Source organism: Felis catus, chromosome A1, assembly GCF_018350175.1.
Source record: "Felis catus isolate Fca126 chromosome A1, F.catus_Fca126_mat1.0, whole genome shotgun sequence".
Taxonomy (NCBI): Eukaryota; Metazoa; Chordata; class Mammalia; order Carnivora; family Felidae; genus Felis; species Felis catus.
Genome location: NC_058368.1, coordinates 134,780,775 through 134,804,373, shown reverse-complemented (window position 1 = coordinate 134,804,373; position 23,599 = coordinate 134,780,775). Strand labels below are relative to the sequence as shown.

At 45.2% G+C, this 23,599-nt stretch overlaps 1 protein-coding gene across 2 annotated transcripts in view; it reads right to left on the bottom strand.

Annotated features, from left to right (window-relative positions):
* Nucleotides 1–11,925, bottom strand: part of PIK3R1 (phosphoinositide-3-kinase regulatory subunit 1) — an 86,386-nt gene extending 74,461 nt beyond the window's left edge. Inside the window, exons 1-2 of one of the 2 annotated variants that reach the window (XM_023257120.2) lie at nucleotides 11,788–11,925; nucleotides 1,045–1,765 (exon numbers count right to left, since the gene is read on the bottom strand). In XM_023257120.2, the coding sequence (XP_023112888.1) occupies nucleotides 1,045–1,381 (337 nt within the window). In that variant the 5' untranslated portion in view covers nucleotides 1,382–1,765; nucleotides 11,788–11,925. Of the gene's footprint in view, nucleotides 1–1,044; nucleotides 1,766–10,907; nucleotides 11,752–11,787 lie in introns of those variants that run through there. The other variant, XM_045061596.1, reaches the window with a different exon arrangement.
* Between the last annotated feature and the right edge of the window lie 11,674 nt (nucleotides 11,926–23,599).

The window sequence follows — 23,599 nt, the reverse complement described above, 5'->3', positions numbered from 1 at the left end:
GAGCCATCAGCCCAGAGCCCGACGCGGGGCTCGAACTCCCGGACCGTGAGATCGTGACCTGGCTGAAGTTGGACGCTTAACCGACTGCGCCACCCAGGCGCCCCAGGGCCCACCTGTTTTAAACATACCTTGCCAAACCTTTCTCAGTCTGAGGAAAAAAAAAAAAAAAAAAAAAAATTATGTAGGGGGGAAAAAAAAAAGAACAAAAAGCTTGAAATTTACCGATGAAGAAATGAGTATTTAACAAAGGTGATAACAGCAAAACGGAGCAAAGGGCTGGTCCCTGTGTGAAAACGAACAGAAGAAAAATCTTAAACGACCAGCTGTGCACAAAGCTAGAATGTGGACCATCTCCAGTATCAAGGAGTGGTTTTTGAATCAAGGTGGTTTCCATTTAAGAAAAGTATTCAGTAAGTTTTTTCTTCTCATGAGGGCTAAGCACCGTAGAGGCATTCATGCTACAAATGACATTGCCGATGAAGGAAGGGAACTCCCTCTACATCTAGACTGAGTACAGGATTAGGTTTCAGCTGCAGCCACAGTGTTTCTGGAGAGGAAACCCAGAGGTAGATACCAGGTTATAAAAACAATGGTTTCTTCTCTGCTGAGTTCTGGGGTCACTTTATTACTTTCTACATTTCTCCACACAAATCAAATTAACGTTACATCTACTGACGTTAGTTAGACTTACCCTCTTCTTTCCTTAAAGGATTATTTATATGTATTACGAGCAATTACAGAATAAGGATGCAAGAGATGTTTAATTCAATGGCAACTATAAAAGCAGGGTTTCAAGGCACTGACCAAGTTCTCATACACCGTCTACGTCTTTTGACAACTCCCTACCCCACAAACACAAATTTCCAGTCTTGTAATGGTTGACCCAGTTTTTATGTACCATATATAAATTGAGGTAAGGCTGTCAAAGTAAGTTTCTGCTCAGAGCACACTACGGTCCGACGCAAATCGTAGGCTTTTCCTTAAAAAAAAAAAAGGGAGGGGGAGCGGGGGTGCACCACGAAGCAATCGCTCATTAACACTGACCTTGTTGTTGCTCACTGTCTGCTTCAGCTTTTGAAGAACCTGGTGCAACAGGAAGGGGTCGAGGTGGTCGGGGCTTTGGTGTGGGAGGCGAGATTTTTTTCCTTCCAATATATTCAACGTAAGTTCCTGGAAAGTCCCCTCTTTCCCCCGTGGTTTCATTATAACCATTTAACCAGCCAATTTCTTCAGGCCTGGCTTCCTGTCCGTCACTGAATCCAAGAGCTACTAAAGACCCTTTATTCACAGTCAATACATCGCCCAAGTGCAAGTCAATATCTTCTTCTCGTTCCTTTTTGTAATCATACAGCGCCCGGTACTGGTAGCCCTCGGCACTCATGGTTGCAAACCTGTCACCATGCAACAGACGTCTCGTTACACACCGCAGTCTGATTTTACGTTTCTATGGAAAGCGAATTCAGAGAGTATGTTAAGATTCCTAATATGTGTCCAGCAGAGGACAAAGGACAACTCTCCAAAGGTTTAAGAGGAGAGGTGACTGGATGTCCGGCTGTCCATCTGTCCTCCATCAATGGTGTGACTGAAGACAGAGTGCCACTTCCTCTGCGGCCCGCAGTCCTCCCACTGGCTTCCTTTTCAGCAACTCATCAACACTTGGCCTCCAGGCTGACTCTCACAGCGAGGCCCAATCCTTTCTGACACTCTTGTCACACTGTCCATCTGGCGTCTGATTTTACTGTTGCACTCCACACGCGAGCTTCACCTAGCAAAGGAAAAACAAGGCTTATGAATGAACATCACACTTTGCCATCTGTGTGAATTTGAATTTCTACTTCCATTCAACAAGTATTTAATCAATTTGGCATACATACACAGGCCGTTGTGCTATTGCTCAACATGATACATACAACAAAGATTAGTAAGAACACCAGGCAGGGGTGGGAGGTGTGCTGGCATGTGGCAGCGTCTCAGAGATAAGAAGGGTAAACAAGGAACCATAACACTAGGTCAGTACCCTAAGACAGGCAGAGACTAAGTGCTATTGGGTTCGATGAGGGAGGGACCACATCTAACTGCAGGGATCTGAAGACAGAATGGAATGTGTAGCATGATCTTAGGTACAGATGTGACTAAGCAAATATCATATTCTGGGAAGAGCTAGAACAGGCAGTCCAATCCATCTGAAGCCAAAGAGGGAACACTGGATCTGGATTAGGAAGATAGGTAGGGGTTATATGACATGATGCATGCCTGCACTGAGTTTGTGAGTCATGTGGTCCAATTTAGGACGCCACTGAAAATGCGTGGAGAGAGGGGAGCAGCAAGGTCAGAGATGCACTTAAAGAATCTCAATCTAGTAACAGCGACTAGGACAGATTGGCATAGGGATAGAAGAGGTGAGGAAAGGTGTCAACCGTGTTCTGCAGTGGTCTGGGCAAAAGGGTCCTGAGGGCATGAACCAAGGTGGCAGCAGAAGGTATGGAAAGGAGAAGAATGAAATAACAGACGCTGCCGAAGAAGCCTGAGTGGATGCGGCGATGCTCAAATGTGGGTCAGGACAGCAGCAAAAGGCCTGAACCTGAGTTCGTTAAAAGAATTTAGCCACGGGTATCAGGCAAAGGGAAGCCAAGAGGACTGACAGGCTTACAGATGCAAGGACGGTGGGAGGCAGGGGAAAACCTGGTCTGGGACTCTAAGATAGGGAACATGCTACAGATCTGGTGATCAGCTGCAAATAAGGCAAGCCTGAACTCAGTGGAATGGAGGAACTCACAAGGAAAAATATTAAATGTTAAAAAATGATGCAAGGATCAAACACTGGGGTTCGCTGAACACACCTGAAAAAGCAAAGTCAAGCTTTGGACACAAACCCTATGTGCGGGAAATAATAAATTAGAGGGTTTTGGTGGGAAAAGCGAATCCCTGAGACCAAATCCCACAGGGGCCTCCAGCAGGGAGGAAAGTGAGGCAAGGCCAGGTAACCTGGGCTCTGCCCATCACCGCATCATCACTGGCTTTTGAGAAAGCAGACCCCAGTCTAGAGGTATTGAGGATACTAACTAGAATTTGAGGAGTTAAGGAACTGAAGAGAAAGCAGAGATGGTTGTGGGAGATCACCCTGGAAAGACAGCCCCAGTGTCGGGGAAAACAAGCAGTTGCAAGCTTTTCTCTTTTTTTTAACATAGTGGAGGCAGAGGGATTCCAGACTCTCGAGAGGGAAAGTCAGCAAGGGGCCTGCCTGCCAATAGAACAGGGTGTCCATGTACACGCTTTGCACCCTAGTTGTTTCTCAATGCTATCTTTATTACAAAGAGTAAAAGCAACCTAAAGGTTTCAGTTAAGCTGGCCAAGTCACAAAGCCATCCGCGACAGCCACAGAATATCAGTGTTCTATATCAAAGACAGCTTGATACGTTTTAACGAGTGGGGCCACTTCAGATGTTTAGTATTAAAGGAACTCATCGGCGTATGCATCTTAATTTAAGTAAGATCTAATCGCAGACAGTAATGTTGGCATTCAGAAGCATAAAGCATTCAACTTTACACGGTTATAGAGCCTCTTAGCCATAGTACAATAACATTCTTAGGAGAGTTAAAATTAAAAGAACCAAAAAACAAACACTGGAAACATTTGCAGAGTAAGAATATTAATTTGAGATAGATATTCTACTTTGTGTTTCAGTCATCTGATTAAAAAAAAATTAAAGCAACCAGCAGGGTGTAGGAGAAAAATAAACTATATTATGTTTGAAGACAACCTCTCCTTTTGATAGATCCAGGATCAAATTAAATATTCACTGCGGAAATTCACACAAGAATGTAGAACTAGCAAATTTCGTTTTTAGTACTAATGTACTCTGTACAAATGAGACACAGAACTCTAAAGAACATGAAAATTTACATATCCCTAAATGCCTGGAAACCAGGCAACATGCCTAAGAATAATTTAATTCCTCCAAATCTGCCTTGAAATTTTTGTTAGCTTTTCCTGGCAATGTAGGTCTTTATGGAAAGAAAAAAAAAAAAAAAAACATCTTCAACTAGTAGGTTGGAGAGATCTTCCCACCAGCTGCTGCCTATGGCTTCCTCTATTTCAACAACCCAGTGGGCCAGTTTGGTGAGATTCTTCACAGAATGGCGAGTATTTTATGCTCCCTCTCTTCCTCCCTTTCTCTCTCCCTCCTGCCCTGTCTCTCTTAATCACTCTCTCCCCCACACAGCCCTCAGCAGCCACCAGGCCCCCCATCACAGCACACCTCTGTAGATATGCAGGTTCCTCAACTGCGGAGGCCACACTAAAAGGCTCCACGTGTGGTCAAGGTTTTGCAAACCTGAAAATTATACTTATGTTGGCCTGAGGCTAAATCTGTGCAAAGAGGAAAAAAACCCTGAGGAACTTGATGACCTCAAGAAGGCCAGACCTGAGAGTTAGCAATTCCCACCCAGGTGCCAGAGACCCATATATCTCTACAAATTCCCGTCCCTCGATGTTTGTAAGGAGAACGTGACTTTCCCTGTTAGAAGAATCCTGCGCAGAATTCTGGGCTCTCATTGGATTTAAAAAAAAACAAAACAAAAAACAAAAACAACAAAAAGCCACATCTTCTATGACGCTAAGATTATAAGAACACACCATTCCTGTCTTCTGGGACTCAACAATGCCAAGGCCACGAAGATCAATCAAAACAATTCAAGGTTGGCCAAGATTCAGTGCCAACAAAGTGGTTGGAGAGCAACCTTGTAAGAGAAGAGGGAGAGCTGACTAGTCATGTGGGTGGGGACTGGATAGTGTCCTGTCCCTATCCTGTCGTGGCCAGGGAGAAGAGGCAGGCTCTTCTCCCTGCTGCACAATACACAATTTCTCCCGATGGCCATCCCATTTCAATGACGGTCACTGTCATATTGGTCATCATGGGCATCATCTAACACTACTGGAAGCTGTATGTATGCTAATCTATCCAATCTTTTTCCTCTTCCTCCTTATCTAATACTTACTGGGAGCTCTGTGTGTATTAACTCATTCAATCAGAATCATCTAACGCTTAATGGGATCTATACGCGCCCCAGCATGTTGGGTCAATACTCAGCATAACCCTGAGGCAGCACTATCAATATTCTCATTTTGCAGAGGAGGAAACTGAGATAACAAAGAATTTAGTACCTTGGCCATGGTAACACTGATCAACTGATGGGAGGAATCACAAGTCACCTTCAAGTACTTTAGCTCCAGGTCTACCACTTTTAACACCACGAAAACCTACTGCCCAAATTCAACTTGCTTTGATGACAAAAGACAGCCCTGGTGGGTCCATGGGGTCAATGATGCAGATTCCTTGCCTGCATACTCTGGCCCCCCAGATTAACCTTGAATGTCTGCTCTCTATTTACTCTCTGTGACAGTGGCCCTACTGATAGTGTCTGTGGCTCTTTCACAAACACACCTGCCAAAAAAAGCCACTACAACCTGGCAGCAGTCCCATCAAGTTCAGGACCCAGTATCTTAGACAATGCAAATTTTCTTCCAAAGAGACTTCAGTAAAATGCATCCTTGCCAAAGAAGTCTATAAACTATGAATAAAAGAATACTGGGCACATCACTTCTGGAAGGCTGCCCGCTTCTGGAATCCTGCCCACTTCTGCTCTAAGAGCTTCAACTACTGCCACCTGTACCCCTCTTGGCATCTATGTCCCCTACCGCTGTCCCAGGCCCCTGACTACACAATTTCTAACAACTCAGCTCCTCCTGAGGGGGGATATGGGAAACATTAAACCATAGTCACAAGAGCTATCATATCTTGACAACTGGCAAGTTTTTTGTTTTTCGTTTTTCCCTTACATTCAAATTCTCCCCAGGACTGCAGAAAACTCAGCAGCCTGAGGCACCGGCATTGCCTGTGTAACATAACCCTCCTAAGATCAATATGGAGCCCAAACTACCCAGATTGACCGGATACATGTTGCCAAGATTCACAAGATTATGGCTCTAATCTCCTTGGCTATGTTCACCTGTCCAATGAACTATTTCCACCTAGCTCCAACATAATTGTTAACATAGTAAAGGTTTTATATGTGAAAAATATCTACCATCCATAAATTAATGTTTTCAAATAAGTAATGCAGTTTTCTAATCTGGGCTCTAAGCTACTGCACATGTAAATTACTGTAAAAGGTATAAAGAAATCCCATCAACAAATAACAAGCTTACTCATAAAACATCACATGTAATAGTTCAAAATTTCTTTAACAGTAATTATTGTGCTCCAGTCTTTCGATCTTTTCAAAGATTGCCTGTCACACCATTTATCAGAAGTGTATTTTCTCTCTTTGCTAAGATACTGATCTATTCTTACTCTGTGCCTCAAAATAAAGTTGTGTCTGATGTCTGACAATCAGCAATCCATGACTTCTTAATGTTCAAATGCCTCAATGTAAATTTTCAATTTAACACTCTAACCTGCAGGCACTCTGGCAGAGAACCAAACAAAATTCTTTGCAAAGTGCTCTTTGTGTTGACTTACTCCCCTTTTACAAAGGACAAGGATTTAGCAAACTTAATGGGAGGAAGGAATATAAGATATTTTAAAATCACTTCAAATAAATCAAGAATATACTCTAATCATACAATTCTATCCTGTGGTTAAATTAGCAGTTTGGCACTGGGTCCCGCACACATTGGATGTTCGACTCAGATGCAAAGGCCATGGAGCGTTCATGGACCCCGACCCCCACTTCCCTACATTCCATTTCTCTGTCCTCCCGGTGCTAGGTCTGAGTCTAGGGCAAGCTCCCAACCTAAATTAAGAAATTATTTAAAAAGCTTTCCACCTTTCAAGTATAGTGTTCTGGAAATCATAAAAATCAAAGTCAGAGCAAAGTTAAATTGAACCTAAATCAATAGTCATCAAACAGCCCCATTCATTTTCAAACCAACCAGAACGTGCTGATGGTTGCAACCCTCAGGGCTGAGTCCCTATTGTGGGCAAGCAAGGTGATTAGATGAAGACTCCTGCCTGCAAGCCCGTTTGGCACCCAAGGAGCAGTGAGGCTAGGAGGGGTACAGGACAGCACAGGGGTACTAGGTGAAATAACCAGGAGGCAGGACTCTGCAGAAAACCAAGTGATGACACAGAGCCGGAGCACCTGAGGAGGGGCAGAGAACAGAGACCCAGGTCCAGCTGGAGTCATCACCAGGAGGCTGGCAGAAAGATGCCAATGCTCCTCCAGCAGCTTCTGAGGGGCCTCAGAAACATATGCCATCACCCGGGAAAGGCCAGGGGGGTGGCTATTCTGGCTCTCTGCCTCATCACGGTGAACAGGTACTGAGGAAAAGGCCATGGAACGAAGAGGACTAAGGAAGATGATCTGAACTGGCTCCTCTTGTGAAAATGCAGCGCTATTTTGCAAAAGTCTTAGCAAGAAGATTAGTATAAGCACTGAGCTTCAGACGCGGGCAGCTGTCCCCATCACTGTCTGGATTTTTAACCTTGGGCAAGTTACTCAGATCTCTCCGTGGCACAATTTTATCATCTATGAGGCAGATACAATAAGCAAACCTGCACCTTACAGGGTTACTAGGATGATTAAATGAAATTACATCTATAAAGTGCTAAGCTCTGTGCTGGATAATTAGAGCTTAATACAATTAACACCAACGTAGTGTTTACTATGGATCAGGCACAGCTCTTAAGAGTTTCGTATATACCAACTCATTTAACCCTTACAACTTCCTAGATACAATTTGTATCCCCATTTTACTGATGAGAAAACAAGCACAGAAAACTTAGATAATCTGCCTGACGTTACATAGCTAGTACTGTGGCTATGTTATCACTGATATCATTATTATTATGGCTCCTAGTATTCAACATCCCTTACTTCCAATTATACACTTCCTACCTCAAACAGGAAAATTTGCTAGGAATTTGTGTGTGTGTGTGTGTGTGTGTGTGTGTGTGCGTGTGTGTTGCCTCTAAATGCTTGCAAACCCTTGTAAATGCATCCTGAAGTTAGCCAAAATAAAAGTCTGCTGTCTCCTTAACTTCTTTTCAGACAGACACATAAAGGCAGCAGGTGGACTTTGCCCACCTAGTTCCCTCCCTCCCCGCCTGAGGGAGAGGGTGGTTCTGGAGAGACCAGGGAGGGGCCAAGACTTCTCCAACAGGATATGGTGATCTAGCTGCCCTCAAAGAGAAAAGATGACAGGCACTAACACAGTCCTCCAGGGATCAAAGGGAGCTTCGTCCTTAGGTTGCAGCCCTCGCTCCTCCCAGGGTCTGGACCACCGGGGTCCAGCCAGGGAGGGGAGGGGCACGGCATGCCTGTCCAGGGGCCTCGCTTTATTAACTCACTCTGCACAGTGCTGGAGTCTTCTCACACTTTGCCCAAACTCCTGTGATTTCAGTACTTTCTGGGGTGATCCTTAACCTGAAAACTATTTTCACTACAGGTGCCTGTGGGTATGTATTTTATTTACTTTAAGGAGGACAATGCTGGGAAGATAAAATCTCCAAAGATGTTTTTATAGCAGGATTTTTTTCTTCACCAAAAGCTATGCTAAGCTCATTGTACCCTTTCAAAAAAAACAAAAAAACAAAAAAACAAAAAAAACCTAACATAAGCCAAACAGACAAGTTTATGAGTAATTATGTAGTCTATTTTTCAGCTCATTTGGCATAATGTACATGAAATGGCCTTTAATTGCCATTCTTTTAGGCAAGTAATTCCAATAAGAGCGTTGGCAGAAGCATAACAAGAAATCACATTAGGATATAGGTGGAAGAGACAGAGAAAAAAAGCAATAAATAATACCGGTATTTTAAAAATTACTTACAACCTAAGTCTTTTATTAATAGTTGTTACACAATTTATATTGTGCCTTCTAAGGCAAAAAGCTAAATTGATAAGCTACTCCCTCCACTGATAAGCAACTTCATTTTCTAACAGCTTTACTAAGAGGCTCCATTCTCTTGCCTTCTCTGGCAAATCCCTGTGTCCTCCAAAACAGGGAGATCTGTGGGGAGCCTATTTAAAATGTATAACGTACAGAAAAAAACACTTCTCATCTTCTTCTGCATGGTGTATGCCCCACAGGTGAGAGAATTAAAAGCAAAACTCTAAATGCAACCATTATCTCAGCTTTCTATGATCTAACCTAACCATTAAATCACTTTCTTTGAATCTGCTCCTTCACCACCGCTTTATGCAATAAAATGCATTTTGAAAATCACAAAATGCAAACACAATAAAAGGTGAACGGAAATTCTTCCTGTTTTAATGAGCATATGGACAATCTTTCAGAGTGGATGCCTTTTTAGAACCTGATCCCTGAACTATTTAAGAAAAAAAGGAGATTTTGACCAACACACTACTTTAAAAATCACACGGCATTCACAGAAGAATTTAATTAAAGGTATGGTCACACGTTTAACAACACAAGATTTGGGTAGGTAGGTGGTGTATCTTTGCATTGAAGATACAAAACCCTTCAGAAATCAGCTTAGATACAATTGGCATTTCCAGAAGATAAACGCATACTACCAGAATCACTACCAACAACCAAAATATGTGGTAACTGTAACTTATTGTACCACTTCATTCCTCCAAACCAACTTTATGCTGTGGGGATTTCCTGATCTTGATAAATTAAACAAAAAATAGCTAAGAAAAGACAAAATAATTAACCAATGGGAAGGGAAGTGCTTTTTCACACTATCGGCATCATACGTGAGAAAAGACACAGTGATAACATCATTTTACAAAAGCAGATAAAACAGCAGATAGCCAGTGTGCACCAGAGTTCTGTTATGCAACTGACAAGAACAGGTCCCAAAACAAGATGGAAGTTAGAACGCAAATGCACATAGCACTTTGAGAGCCAGTTTGAGATACACAGAACTTCCTTCCAATCATAAAAACCCGTACATTGTTATGGAAAAGTATGACTATCTACTACCTGCCTACAACTAGCATATAAAAGCTGAAGAGGCCAGCAGTGACATAACCCAACAATTCTGTAAGGCAGGTAGGTCTCCTCCACTGACCTTTCCAGTTTAAACCTTGATTCTGAACCAAACACACCTTCTAGAACTTTACAGGGACCCCCCCCCAAAAAAGAATTACTCTTAAGGTATTTTCTTTGTAACAACCAAAAAACACTTGCTTCCCAAAGTTTAAGCAACTTTTGTTTCTAAGAAGCTATCCTCTGAGTTTTAACTGTTAATTTCAAGAAAGGTGAACTGTATTAAGGAACTGTGAGGGGGGGGTGCTTTTATTTTTCTTTTTTAAGATTAATATTTGCGGCCTTCTGTGCAGAATTCCCCAAATCCCCAATTATTTGCACCATGAAGATCCTTTATTCTGAGAGCATACCTCAGAAATAAACATGTCTACTCCGATCTTTTCTAGCTTACCTACCCATTTTTAAAGTGGAAAACGCAACCCAAGCTAATGAAACATTAAAATGCAATTCCACATAAATGCCTAGGTCAATAAGCTTGCTGAAAGTCCCGCCTAACAACTAAAACTTGAACCTCCTTACGCTGAAATGACAATCTTAGGCTGCACTCAAAACCCGGAACTGTTTTATCCAGTCGTACTTCGCACTGAATGACAAAGAGAAAAAGAACAGAACAGGAAAAGAAAAAAAGAAAAAAACCAACCCCGTACCGCTTCCAAAGTCAACCCTCCCTCCCCCCCCCCCCCAAATAAAGAGTAAACTTATACTCAGATACCAACAGTGCTGCAGCTCCACCAGGGATTAACGGTGGAAGGGAGACCTTTTCCATGTTAACAGCACTCAGGGAAGCCTAACAATTTCCCCAAATCCAGTTCACACACATTCTGCATTCAACATGTAACAGCCATTCCACTCACACCCTTCTAGTTCATGCTCCAAATCAGGTTACCAAAGTATGTATCGGTACTGGAGTGCCTGGCCTGAGCTTTCCAGTTCTCTTTGTCTTGCGATCTGCGGGGCAGTTTCTGCTCTTGGGAAGTGAGTGTTAGAGCAGCGGTTGCCAGATAATTCCCCCACGATATTTTAGCTCGGGCTTGCCACACTCTCTTGCTCTCCCTAGCCGGCTCCATATTGCTGGGCAGGTCCCTCCACTCTCGCTCCGCGCTACAAAAAGCTGGATTTCCGGGCTATTGGAGGACCCGGTTAAATATGCCTCCAACAACCTGTCCAGGCCCGGCCGGCACTAAATGCCGTTAGGGCCCCAGCGACCAGCCGCCCCGAGGCGCACTTCCCCCACCCCGGAAGAGGAGGAAGACAAACTTCGGAGGGCGGGGGCTCGGGGCGAGCTCCGGGGACCACCGCCGCCCCACCCGCTCGGGGGAAGGGCCCGAGCAGCTACCCTGGCTGCAGCCGAAGGACGCGGGGGAAGGCTTCGTTCCTTCCCGCTAACTCAAAGGCAACGGTTTGGGCGCTCTGTGAAGGACCCCGGAAAACTGCAAGGCGACAGCAAGGACCCTCAGAAGTGTGCGGTAACGGAGGGGTGGAGACCAGCCCGAGATCGCCTGCAACTCGGGGGACGAATGCGCCCGGCGGCGTGCAGCTAGAGCCAGCTCGGAAGAGGACCGGGGAAACGGGAGCTCTGTGGCGGCCGGGAGCACGCAAAACGCTGGCCATGAGCCGGAGATGCCGGCGGCCAGCCCGCTCTCCCCCGGCTCTGCTCTGCAGGAGAAGCGACTGCTGGTGACAGGAAGAGAACGGCGGCAGCCGCGCGCGCACGCACTGCCTCCCCCTCCCGGGCACACACACCCGGACCCGCTGCCGCCGCCTACCTCCCCTGCCGGCCGGCTTCCTTCCTCTGCGGGGCCCAGGCTGCAGCGGCGGCCTCCGACGCGCCTCCGACCCGGCCTCGACCCGCCCGCCGTTCCCGATTCGAGCGCGGCGCCTCCAACCCGCTAGCCCGCAGCCCTCGTCGCGGACTCCGCTTCCTCCAACTCCGCTCCAGCTGCTCGCGACTCCTCTCCGTCAGCCAGCAGCTCCAGCGCCCGGCGCCGGCCCCGCCTCCGGCCCGGCCCAGCGCGCCCCGCCCCCGAGCCCGCGCCAACCAGCGCGCACGTCTCCGCCCCTCTCCGCTGGCGCCGCGCCCTCGGCCGCCGCCACTCACCGTGCCGGCCCTGGAGCTGGGCGGCCGGAGGGGCGGAGCTTCGGCTCTGCGGACCCTTCCTGCCGCCGGGCCGGCCTTCCGCCCCCGGCAGCGGGGATGCCCCGGGCGGCCGGGCCCCGCGCTAGGTCCGCGGCGGAGCTCTCTGGATCTGCGCCAGGCCGCGGCACAGCCAGCTGCCGGTGTCTCCGGGACCAGAGGCGGTGGGGCCGGGAGAGGTGGGGGATGATTTCAGACGTAACAGGCTGCGTCTCTAATCGGAGGGTCTGGAGCCGACCCCTATCCTCCGAGCCCCCAGCGCCCCAGCGGAGTGCCAAGGGCGGGGAGGATTCGGATTCCTGGGCTCGCCAAGGCGGGGAGGCCCTGCAATTCCCGGCCTCGCCAGCACAGCCTCGGGAGTGGGCGGAAAAACCACGCTATCCGCGTGGCGTCCCGGGGTGAAGGAAGGGTGAAGGGGTGAGCCGGAGAGGCTAGCGCCCGCAAGCTGCCACGAGCTCCAGCAGCCTGGCACCGCCGCCGCTGGGAGCCAGGCGGGCCCGCGACTGGGGAAGAGAGTTTTATGAAGAGGGCGCACGCTAACTGATCCCTTCCAGCCTTGACATGACGGAGCAAATGTAGGTCGCTCTGGCGGACCACGGCCCCTCGGGTAGGGAGTGGAGGCTCAGATGAAATTATACTGTCTCTTAAATGTTAGTTTTCAAATGCAGATTCTTCCACTAAGAATCATTACTTAGTTGCTGAAGAAAAATCTGATGTTGGTTCAGACCTTCCCAGGACGGGTGAGATGGAATGCCAGCAACTTGTGTTCTGCTCTTTACTATTAAACCGTGGAGGAGTCCGCTTTTTAAACATCTATTCGCAGATCCCTCTTTTCAGCAGTTTTGAGATCTGCACGCGCCCAGCCTGCTTGCCCTAAAGCCCTTTTACAGCTCTTTGCCAATTCCCTTGCAAGGATTTTCCTTTTTTTTCCTTTTCTTTCTTTTTTTCTTTTCTTTTTTACCATCACTTAAGACTTGTGTCAAACTTTGAATTTGGTGGTTTAGTCCTTGGGTGTTGGAAGTAGAGGACATCCTGAAATTGATTGAGTATCCTCAGAAAATAAAATCATTTTGAAAGGTGACTCACACTCTAATGGAAAGAGTTTCTTCTATTTTAGACTTCAGGTACTGACCTATTGTTCCAACATGTCTCTTAAAGTGGAGATAGAGAAGTAGAGAACTACCTACATGTTTAAGAATCCACTTTACTGAAACTTTACCAAGCGATATCCTTTCCACCTACTCTATGAAATGATGGGCTTCATCTATTGTTTGCCTGAGCTTGGTAAACGAAATGAGGTGTCTCAGCCTGGAGTAGAATTACCTTGACCCAGTCCAATAAACTGAGCTTTAAGTGCTGTGATATTTGCACTATTTCCTTTAGGCTTGGGTCTGAAGAAACCTTACCAGCTACCCTCTCCTTTTGTACACGATGAGTTCCTGGAAAGGGACTTACATACTGTTACGATGGGGTTCTATTCCCTCAAACCTAAAAAAGCATGAAATCCTTAAATTGAGCTTCCTCGTTTTTAGGTGGTCTTTAGCAATTTATGTTGTATATTCTTTCATTTTTTCCATCCTATGGAACACACAGCATTAAGTCCCATGGGAGGAAACTTATGCTTTTCTTCGATAAGCTGAACAATTTCAGTCTTTGTTTCCTCTGTATTGATACCTGCCCCCCATAGCACTAACATTAGTTTTTTTATTTTCATTTTCCATTGATGTCTATGAAATAACAAAAAGCAACAAAACAGTAGTAATCAAACTTAACCTTTTTCCTAAATAAAATCTTACCTGGACTCCAGAAATGTAACTGTTACAAGAAGCCTTGTGGTGAGGTCAAGGGAACCTCTAGGCCTTTGGACAAGGCAGGTTATTATCTCCTGGGGATGGGTTGGAAATGCAAATTCTCTGTCCTTACTGCATCACAAATGCTGGCGGGGGGGGGGGGGGGGGGTGGAGCCTACCAATCTGTTTAAATAAGCCTTCCAAGTCTTCTGTGCACACTAGGGGTTGAGAGCCTTTGCTCTAGGCCTAGGGCAGCTGGGAACACAAACGGAAAACCACTGCACTGAAATGCTCAAATGGGCACAGAAACACCACTGTTCAATCAGTAGCAGCCAAACTGTTGGCTGCCAGGTGGTGCCACTACTGAGGAGCTCAAAATGTCAGAAGATGTACAGTTTCCCAAAGGAAAATGGGTATGATGTGCACAACTGGTGATGGTCAAGGGGGTTTGGAAGTCAGACTAACAGAGACAAGGACCCGCAGCACCCTGAAAGCCTTTCAGTGGCCACAGCAAGCCACTTTGGGGAAGAAGTGTCCTCCCCAAAGAAGACTCGTCAGATATCCTCATTGGCCCCCATCACTCCAACTACTGCAGTGATGTGAATGCTAGAACACAATTCCTTTAGACTCAAAACCCAATGATGTGGTTTAGAGTTCAAACAACAACACAAGTACAAATGCCTTAGAGCCTTACTTCGCAAAGAGAGGTGCACAGACCAGCAGCATTGGCACCATCTAGGAGCTGGTTAGATATGCAGCGTCCCGGGCCCCATCCCAGGCCTCTTGAATCACACTCTGCGTTTTAACGAAATCCCCAGGTGACTGATGTGCAATTTAAAGTTTGCAATGTTCCGTCTTAGCAGGGGTCCTCAGTTTTGGCTATGGCACTTGTCATTGGCTGGGGAGCTTATAAAAATCCCAGTGCCTGGTCAGCAGCCCAGAGAGATTATATCAAAACTTCTGTAGGTAGAACAGAGGCATCCGTGGCCTCTATAGTTCCTCACGTGTCTCCACTGTGAAGCCAGGGTTAAGAACCACTGCTCTGGGGGATCCAGGTAGGAAAGGTCCATCAGGAAGGCCAGCTGGGAGAGACTGGAGCACAAATGGCTGGTCTTACAGGAAGCAGCTGGTAGTAGCATTTAGCTGATCGTCACCACATGGGAATGTGAGCCCAAATTTACCAAACCTTCCAATTTTCAGAGAGGAGCTGGAAACCCAGACTTTTATGGGCCATTTCTCAATGACTAAATGCTGGCAATTAATTCAACATTTTTTGAAACCTGGGTTAGGCCACATAAGTGTGATGACCACTGGTCGATGGTTTTATGATGCCTTACATCATAAAATTAAGTGGACCTCAACAACAACAAAAAGGACACCCAAGAGGACAACTAGCTTGTTGGAATCTCAAATTGCTGGTCTAAAGGCCTCTGTATTTCCAATCTTCTGTTCTCCATGGCACCAAACACTGCAGGCATTCAATAGGTGAGAGATGGTAACGGGTGAGAAATGAGCACGACCAAACACTAAGGAGTTTTGCCTAATAATTTTATTTTTCCTCTTTCCTGCCCTGATAATGGAAATTCGGGGGAGGGGGAGGGTGCGGCAATCAGTTCCTGTATTACTTAGCTTAAGATTTTTCACTTTTGTGAGTGACTAGGTTAAACACAGGTTAAGGGAAACAAGAAAAAAGTGGCTGGAATGCTTCCTAGCAGAGTGAAAATTCTTAAGGCCACCAATACTGTACTTCTCAGTCTGGTGTTTCTGAGCCTGAACAAGCTGTTAACCATGTTGAAGTCCTACAAAGAGTGACGACTTTCCGAGTGTACCCCAGAGAACGTGTCAGATCATAATCGCTCATACATACCCTGAGTTCTCTGCTCACAATCTATTCTCTGGACATCCCTGTCTAATCTTTTAGTGTCTGAATCCTCATCAACTGTTGAGGATAAGACTCGACAAATCTGGGGAGCCTGGGTGGCGCAGTCGGTTAAGCGTCCGACTTCAGCCAGGTCACGATCTCGCGGTCCGTGAGTTCGAGCCCCGCGTCAGGCTCTGGGCTGATAACTCAGAGCCTGGAGCCTGTTTCCGATTCTGTGTCCCCCTCTCTCTCTCTGCCCCTCCCCCGTTCATGCTCTGTCTCTCTCTGTCCCAAAAATAAATAAACGTTGAAAAAAAAATTATAAAAAAAAAGACTCGACAAATCAACCAGTATGAGATACAAGTGAATAAGCCACCTGTGCAGTAGTTTTCAGCCACATTCTACCCAATGGCTGCCCTCAAAGTCCCTTGAAATAAGAAGCTGTACTTCAAAAAGTTACAACACAGTAACCTCAGTTGAGGTGATAAAATGTGAAACATAGAAGCAAATGTTTGTGTAGCTATTTTCTTGAATGCAAGGGCCACGTTTTATTTTGGGGTAACTCCAGCAGCTCATGGACTTACTGGTACAGAGAGGGTACTCAGTAAGGGAGAAAAGCCTGGAAGTTGAAAGGAAACTCAATATAAATTCTTAGATTTGTGACCTTTAGAGCAATCGTGTGCAAGCACTCTCCAGAAAGAGCCTCTGAGAGTCGGAAGAAGTCAAGCCAGATTCGGGGACAGAGCGACAGGGCCACCAGGATGCCAGTCTACAACTGGTGCTAAAACACCAGCAGGCATGGGGCAACTGGAAAACCACGTCCACGGAAAAATGAACTTGGGTGCTGATATCCCACCATAAAAAAAATTGCCTGGAAATGAATCATAGACCTAAACATCTAAGAGCAGACACTACAAAACTCCTAAAAGAAAATATAGATTCTAAACCTTTTCTTCTAAAGAAAAGATTTCTTAAAAATTAGGACACAGCTACGAAAGAAAAAAAATCAAAATCAAACTGAACTTCATCAAAACTGCAAAGTTTTGCTCTTCAAATGACACTGTTGTGAAAATAAGAAGCCACATCTTGGGAAACACATTTGCTGTTAAACATATATCCAACAAAGGACTTGTATTAGAATACATTAGGAGGGGCGCCTCGGTGGCTCAGTTGGTTAAGCGTCCAACTCTTGATTTCAGCTCAGGTCATGATCTCACGGTTTGTGAGTTCAAGCCCCACGTTGGGCTCTGCACTGACAGCATGGAGCCTGCTTGGGATTCTCTGTCTCCCTCTCACTCTGCCCCTCCCCCACTCACAATCAATTTCTCTCTCTCTCTCTCAAAAGTAAAATAAATAAACATTTAAGGAATACGTTAGGAAATCTCACAACACAGTAACAAAAAAGCAAACAAACAACAGCTTTTAAAAATGAACAAAAGCAGGGTGCCTGGGTGGGTCAGTCAGTTAAGCATCCGACTCTTAGTTTCGGCTCAGGTCATGGTCTCAGGGTTCATGAGTTCATTCCCTGGAACAGGCTCTGTGCTGACAGTGCAGAGCCTGCTTGGGATCCTCCCTCCTTCTGTCTGCCCCTCCCCTGCTCATGCTCTCTTTCTCACTAAAAAATAAATAAAATAAAGATTTTTAAAAAATGGACAAAAGAGGGGCACCTGGGTGGCTCAGCTGGTTAAGCATCTGACTTCAGCTCAGGTCATGATCTCACAGTTCATGGGTTTGAGCCCCACAATGGGCTCTGTGCTGACAGCTCAGAGCCTGGAGCTGCTTCAGATTCTGTGTCTCCCTCTCTCACTGCCCCTCCCCCACTCAGCTCTGCCACTCTCAAAAATAAAGAAAAACATTAAAAAAAAATTTTTTTTAATGGACAAAAGATTTAAACACTTTACCAAAGAAGATATGTGCATGGCAAATAAACTCATGTATAGAAGCTAAACATCTTTAATTACTAGAGAAATACAAATTAAAACCACAGTGAGAAGGGACTCAAATAGAAACTTGCATGCCAATGTTCACAACAGCATTGTTCACAATAGCCAAAAGCTGGAAACAGCCAAGTGTTCAGCAATTAATGAATGGAGGTACAAAAAATGGTAAATCCAGGGGCACCTGGGTGGCTCAGTCATTTAAGCAACTGACTTTGGCTCAGGTCATGATCTCACGGTCTGTGGGTTCGAGCTCAGCATCAGACTCTGTACTGTCATAACAACTTGGAGCCTGGAACCTGCTTCAGATTCTGTGTCTCCCTCCCTCTCTGTCCCTCCCTGGCTCATGCTCTGTCTCTCTCTCTCTCAAAAAATAACATTAAAAAAAAAAATCTTTTACCAAGCTTACAGGACACTTAGCCTTCAGCTTTCTGAGCTAACATCACATTCCAGGTTTGCCTCTTAGAAACTAAAACTTAATCACCTTGTTTAGACTTGGGTGATACAAGATTTTCTGCATCACCATTTACAGACTCTCTCTCTCTCTCTCTCTCTCTCTCTCTCTCTCTCTCACACACACACACACACACACACACACACACACACACACACACACTGCTACATCATGTGTTAATTGTTAATTCTGATTTCTTTCTCAGAGGATCACCTTTTCCCAACCTTCTGGAGCCACCTTACTCCAATACAAGCAACCCACTTAGATCCATAAGCATGTGTCAGTTGAGCTAAGAAAACAATTCTGAAACATTCTACCATCGATTTTTTTATTTGAAAATGAGCTTGCATTTGAAAAGTGCCAAGTGTAAATACAATAAGAAGCAAGCAAATAAACTATATTTCTTGCTGATTGAAATAACTGGAAATTTAACCCATATTGATTATATTCCACACCCAAGTTTGGAGCCCTGGCACAAATTGTTAGGGTGCTGTTATAGCTGTCTGGGTAAAAGGATTTGCTTAAATATCTCATGTTGGCCCTGCCAGCATAAAAATTAAGGGCAAAGTCACACCGACAGATAATGAGCCCTTTATCAAGGAAACTGTGTTGGACAATCTCTCTGCTCAGAAAGAATTTTTCAAAAGAAACCCTAGCCTTTGTTCCCTCCACTGGAGGAGATCCAGAACTGTCAGAGCTTCTGACGGAACCTAGCCCGAGTATTCAGACAGCCTCGGAGAATAAAGGAAACACATTACCCTCAGCCTCCCCAATCTAGCTCCAATCACACAGCCTTTTCTCTGGGTCTTGCCAAGCTGTGTATGCAAAGGAAACACTTTAGATCAGGTAAGGCTGTCTTCTGACAGTACCCATTTTTCTAAAATTGGTTAGAGTCGTATTTTAACACTCAAAATCCTTGGTGGGTGGATGTATCATAATGCTAACAAGCACTTCCTTTCTCCAGTTATGAATAAAATGCATCCTGAAGGAACGACTACTCATAATTTAGGATGTTTTGCAGTGTATCGGTTTCTTTAAGCCCTCATGTCTTCTGTTTTCTGCTTTAAGGGAGCTGTGTTTACGATGGCTTTTGTATTGGATTTCAATGTTTCAAGAGGGCTTGCACCAAAAAAAAAAAAAAAAAAAAAAAAGAGGGCTTGCACATGAACTGTTCTGTGAAATGCACTGGCTCTGGGTTGTGGGTACAGCACGTGTCGTGACTGCCATCTTACAGATGGACAGACAGACTGAGAAAGGCTTTGTGATTTGATCCGGTCCCATCCATGATGAGCACCAGAACCAAATCTCCACTGGGGCCCTTTTGCCTCGAGGCAGCCCCTGCTGCCTCACTGTTCACTGATACCTTCCTGCTTTCCTGTCACGGTGCCCCTTACCCTGAATTTGTGATGTGCTACTTCAAGCCAACTTTCAGCCTAACCATTGTGATTATCAACTAATCTATTGGTGACCACCGATCACAGAGAAACTCTGATGATTTGGGCTCATCAATAGAGAATTTCAGACCTTTGGGACCTCCCTGGTCTCTCTCTTTGGGGAATCCTGAATTAGAAAGCTGCCTAGTGCCTTATGCCTCTAGCTTACCTCTCCCATTTTCAGATAAGGACACTGAGTCCTAGAGAGGTTAGATAACTGTCTCTGCGTTACCAATGTAGTTGATGCTCCAAGTCACCAGCTGCTGAGTGACAGACAGCATCACCACAAGTACCTAAGCCTCCCCCAGTCGGCCACACTGTTGTAGCTTGTGGTCTCACTGGCACCATCCTGGTTTAGCTGGGGCCTGGTAAATACTGGCCAAATGTAACAGGTACTGTGGAGTAACTAAAGAAAAGATTTACGACTTTTATGCATGCTTGTCGGTCTGTCAACAATGCCCTTGTAAAAGATTACTAAACTCGTGCATAATTGAGGCACCCTGCCACTTGAAAAACAGGGGAAACTATGCAGGCTGATGATGCAATCTAAGGCAAAACAACCTGAAATTGCTAAAAAATAATTGACCGCGCAGTTCTGTGGCGAAGGAGCTGGCAATTCCGGCTATTTTTGTTTGTTTGTTTTTAATCGTGGAATGCAAAGGGAGAAAAGAATACACGTCTGTTCCCAAGCCATTTCCCTCACAACGAATGTCAGCACGCACACCGACACCCGTGCCCACCAATACCTCCTTGCTGCAATCCACGTTGGACCCCATTAAAACTGTATCCTAATGTTCTCATTCGGGGGAATGTTCCCTCACCAGTCCCTGCATGATACTAACAAGCTAGTGGTACTAAATCTGAAAAACTCACTCTCTTCCCTAACAGGAGGCTCAGCCCTTTGACAGAGGCGGTTATGCCACGCTTTTTTCTTACTCGTTCTTTCTTGGAAGGGGGTTCAGAAGCCTCCGGGCTTCCCAACAGGCTACCATGCGGAATGCTACAGGACGATTTATGTTTTACATTCAAAGCCTATCACGCAAGTGAGGGCTAGAGCCGCAAGTTTGAGGCAGGCTAAATTGATGTGCTTTTGCTCTGGTAAGAAGCTTTGAATAGATCTATGACTGTCCACCAGTGGAAACTTCATGAACAGGAAAGTTTCCTGACAAGGATATGTCTTTACTCACCTGGCATTGAGTGGCTCTTGCCCCATTACCACCTCCCTGCAGAAGAGGCCGCTGGGCCAAGCTCATTGACAGGAAAATGCGGTGCCGAAACACAAAAGGAAGCTGACGAGGGGGAGAATAATATAGTTAACGGCACTTATTATAAAGTGAGCACTGGTTCAAGTGCTTTACACATCTGAACGCATTTAGTCACCACCGCCACCCTACGAGGTACCTGTAGTATCATTTCTCTCATTTTACAGATGAGGTAACTGTGGCCTGAAAAGGTTGGGTAGGTGGCAGAGCTGAGCTTTGAACTCAAGCAACTTGGCTCCAGACTGCATTGCTAAAGCAGGGGTGTGAAAACTACACCTGCAGGCCAATTCCAGCCATCAGCTATTTTTGTAAATAAGTTCTCTTGTCGATGGCTGTTTTCACACTACCATGGCAGCGTCAGTGGTTGTGACAGGGACTATACGGCCCCCAAGGCCTGAAATATTTCCTCTCTGGCTCTTGATAAAAAAAAAAGTGGGCTGGCCTTTGCTCTGAATTATACCTAGGGAAGAAGAAAAGACTGTCCATCTCACACCTTTTAAAGATACAAATACATCTGAAGGCTGTTGTTATAGAGGCTAACAATTTAATATCTGGAAGGCAGTGTAGCATCGAATTCTTTCCTATGTGTTTTATTTTATTTTATTTTATTTTTTTTAAAATTTTTTTAACGTTTATTTATTTTTGAGACAGAGAGAGACAAAGCATGAACGGGGGAGGGTCAGAGAGAGGGAGACACAGAATCTGAAACAGGCTCCAGGCTCTGAGCTGTCAGCACAGAGCCCGACGCGGGGCTCGAACTCACGGACCGCGAGATCATGACCTGAGCCGAAGTCGGACGCTTAACCGACTGAGCCACCCAGGCACCCCTCCTATGTGTTTTAAAGATGAGAAAATGGAAGTCTGGGACATGACGAAATTAGCCCTAGGTTACACGGAGCGGTAACAGCAGAAAAAGGTCTACAATCTGAATCCCCACCACACAGTTCTGCTGCGTTTGAGATAACACCTCAACTACCAGTTAACCCCTTAGCAGAAATCAGGTGAAAATGAGTGGAGAACAAGAATTATAGGTACCGTCCAGCAGATAGAGAAGGAAGTTAAAGGTAAGTATAGAGGGTCCAAAAGGGGGAAAACGCAGTCCTTGCTGATGAGAGCAAGGGCACCCAAAGCAAACTGTACCCACTTCACAAACTTGTCAAGAGCCAGTCCCAGCCTGCCTGCACTCCCAGCCCCTGACTCCTCTCTCAACTAACGGAGATTGTCTATTGGACACTCTAGATTCGTTTATAAACATTATTAACCATGTTATTTCTTTAGCCCTAACTAGATTATACATTTATGTCTTGAGGGAAATTCCAAAGGTCATGACCTCACAAAGTATAGAGTCTGCAAAGAAGGCCACACCCTGCGAAGTCAGAATGGAAATACCAGCCGGATTATTTCCTAGTGGGTTTTCAATACCCATCCATGAGATAGCTCCTGGAAGATCTTTATTTATGATCACTTTCATCACCAGTAATGTGCACAGCCCTCATCTTATCTTGGAGCTTCAAAAGTATACACTGTCAAAACCAGCTTCTTCATGACTTCTCTTCTAGCAAGTTCTCCTCCATCTCTTAGGAAACAAAGTACATATTTTCCCAAAGGCAACTGAAATCTGAATCTGAAATCTGAATCGTGCTACTTCTATTTGGGCTTTGGGGAGTCTCAATGTTAATCAGATACTAATGAGAATCAAAGGAGCTAGGATTTGTTATGTAATTTCTCCACCTAAAGAAATGCAAATGATATTTAAAATCAGTGTAACATCAGAGCTAGTAGTGCACGGCTTTGGTGAATCAGCTGGAAAACTTCCTAGTCCAAATAATATACAAATACAAGTCTCCTAGCAGTCCTCCCTAGCCAATATAAGGTTTTAGAAATTTTGGAGACTTGATTCCATAGTAACAGCAGTCTAGAAAGACGGGATACTTTATAAAATTATCAACCTGCTTAGAATTGTTTTCAGTTAGAGCTTGTGGTTTGCACATTTTAATTTACTCAACTGGGATGTCATGGCAAACCTGTGCTTTTCCAGGACTTGCAACCCTAGTCCTACCACAATTACCGAGGACTATCACTGAGACCACCCAGTGCAGCCAGAGTTAAGTGGGGTAAATGAATCAATGTGGGCTGATCATAACCTTTCCTTCAGATCCTACTTCCTGGCCACAGGTAACTGGTCCAGAGCAGGATACCTGGCGCATTTGGCCAATGAGTTCCTTCCTCAGGATTCTGGAGTTTGTAATGACAGTCAGGATAGCCTCCCTTGAAGTCTGAGCTCAGAAGCTCTGTAAACCTATCAGAAGCTATCAGCTGCCAGTTTTTGTATGTTGACAGCAGAAGTGATGGAAGCTGGTTTGTGAGGAGACAGAAGAAGGAAGGACAAAGCAGATAGGCAGAGAGCCAGAACTGAGGAGAGATACCATAAAGTCATGAGTTCATGATTTTAATTTTTCTTGGAACCTGGCTGCAAATTTATCTTTGTACTCCAAGTGATACTTTTATAGCCCTACAATAAAATGTTCTTTTAATTTAAGCTTCTTGGAGTGAGGTTTCTGTCATTCGGCACCAAACATCTCAAGGGATCTGCAACATGAAAAATGTTAATGACAAGATGGAAAGGAGACAACTTTGCTAGGAAAATGTGTGTATTTACTAGGAAGGCTTATTTACACGGCAGTAAGCTTCTTCAAGTTACCATCCA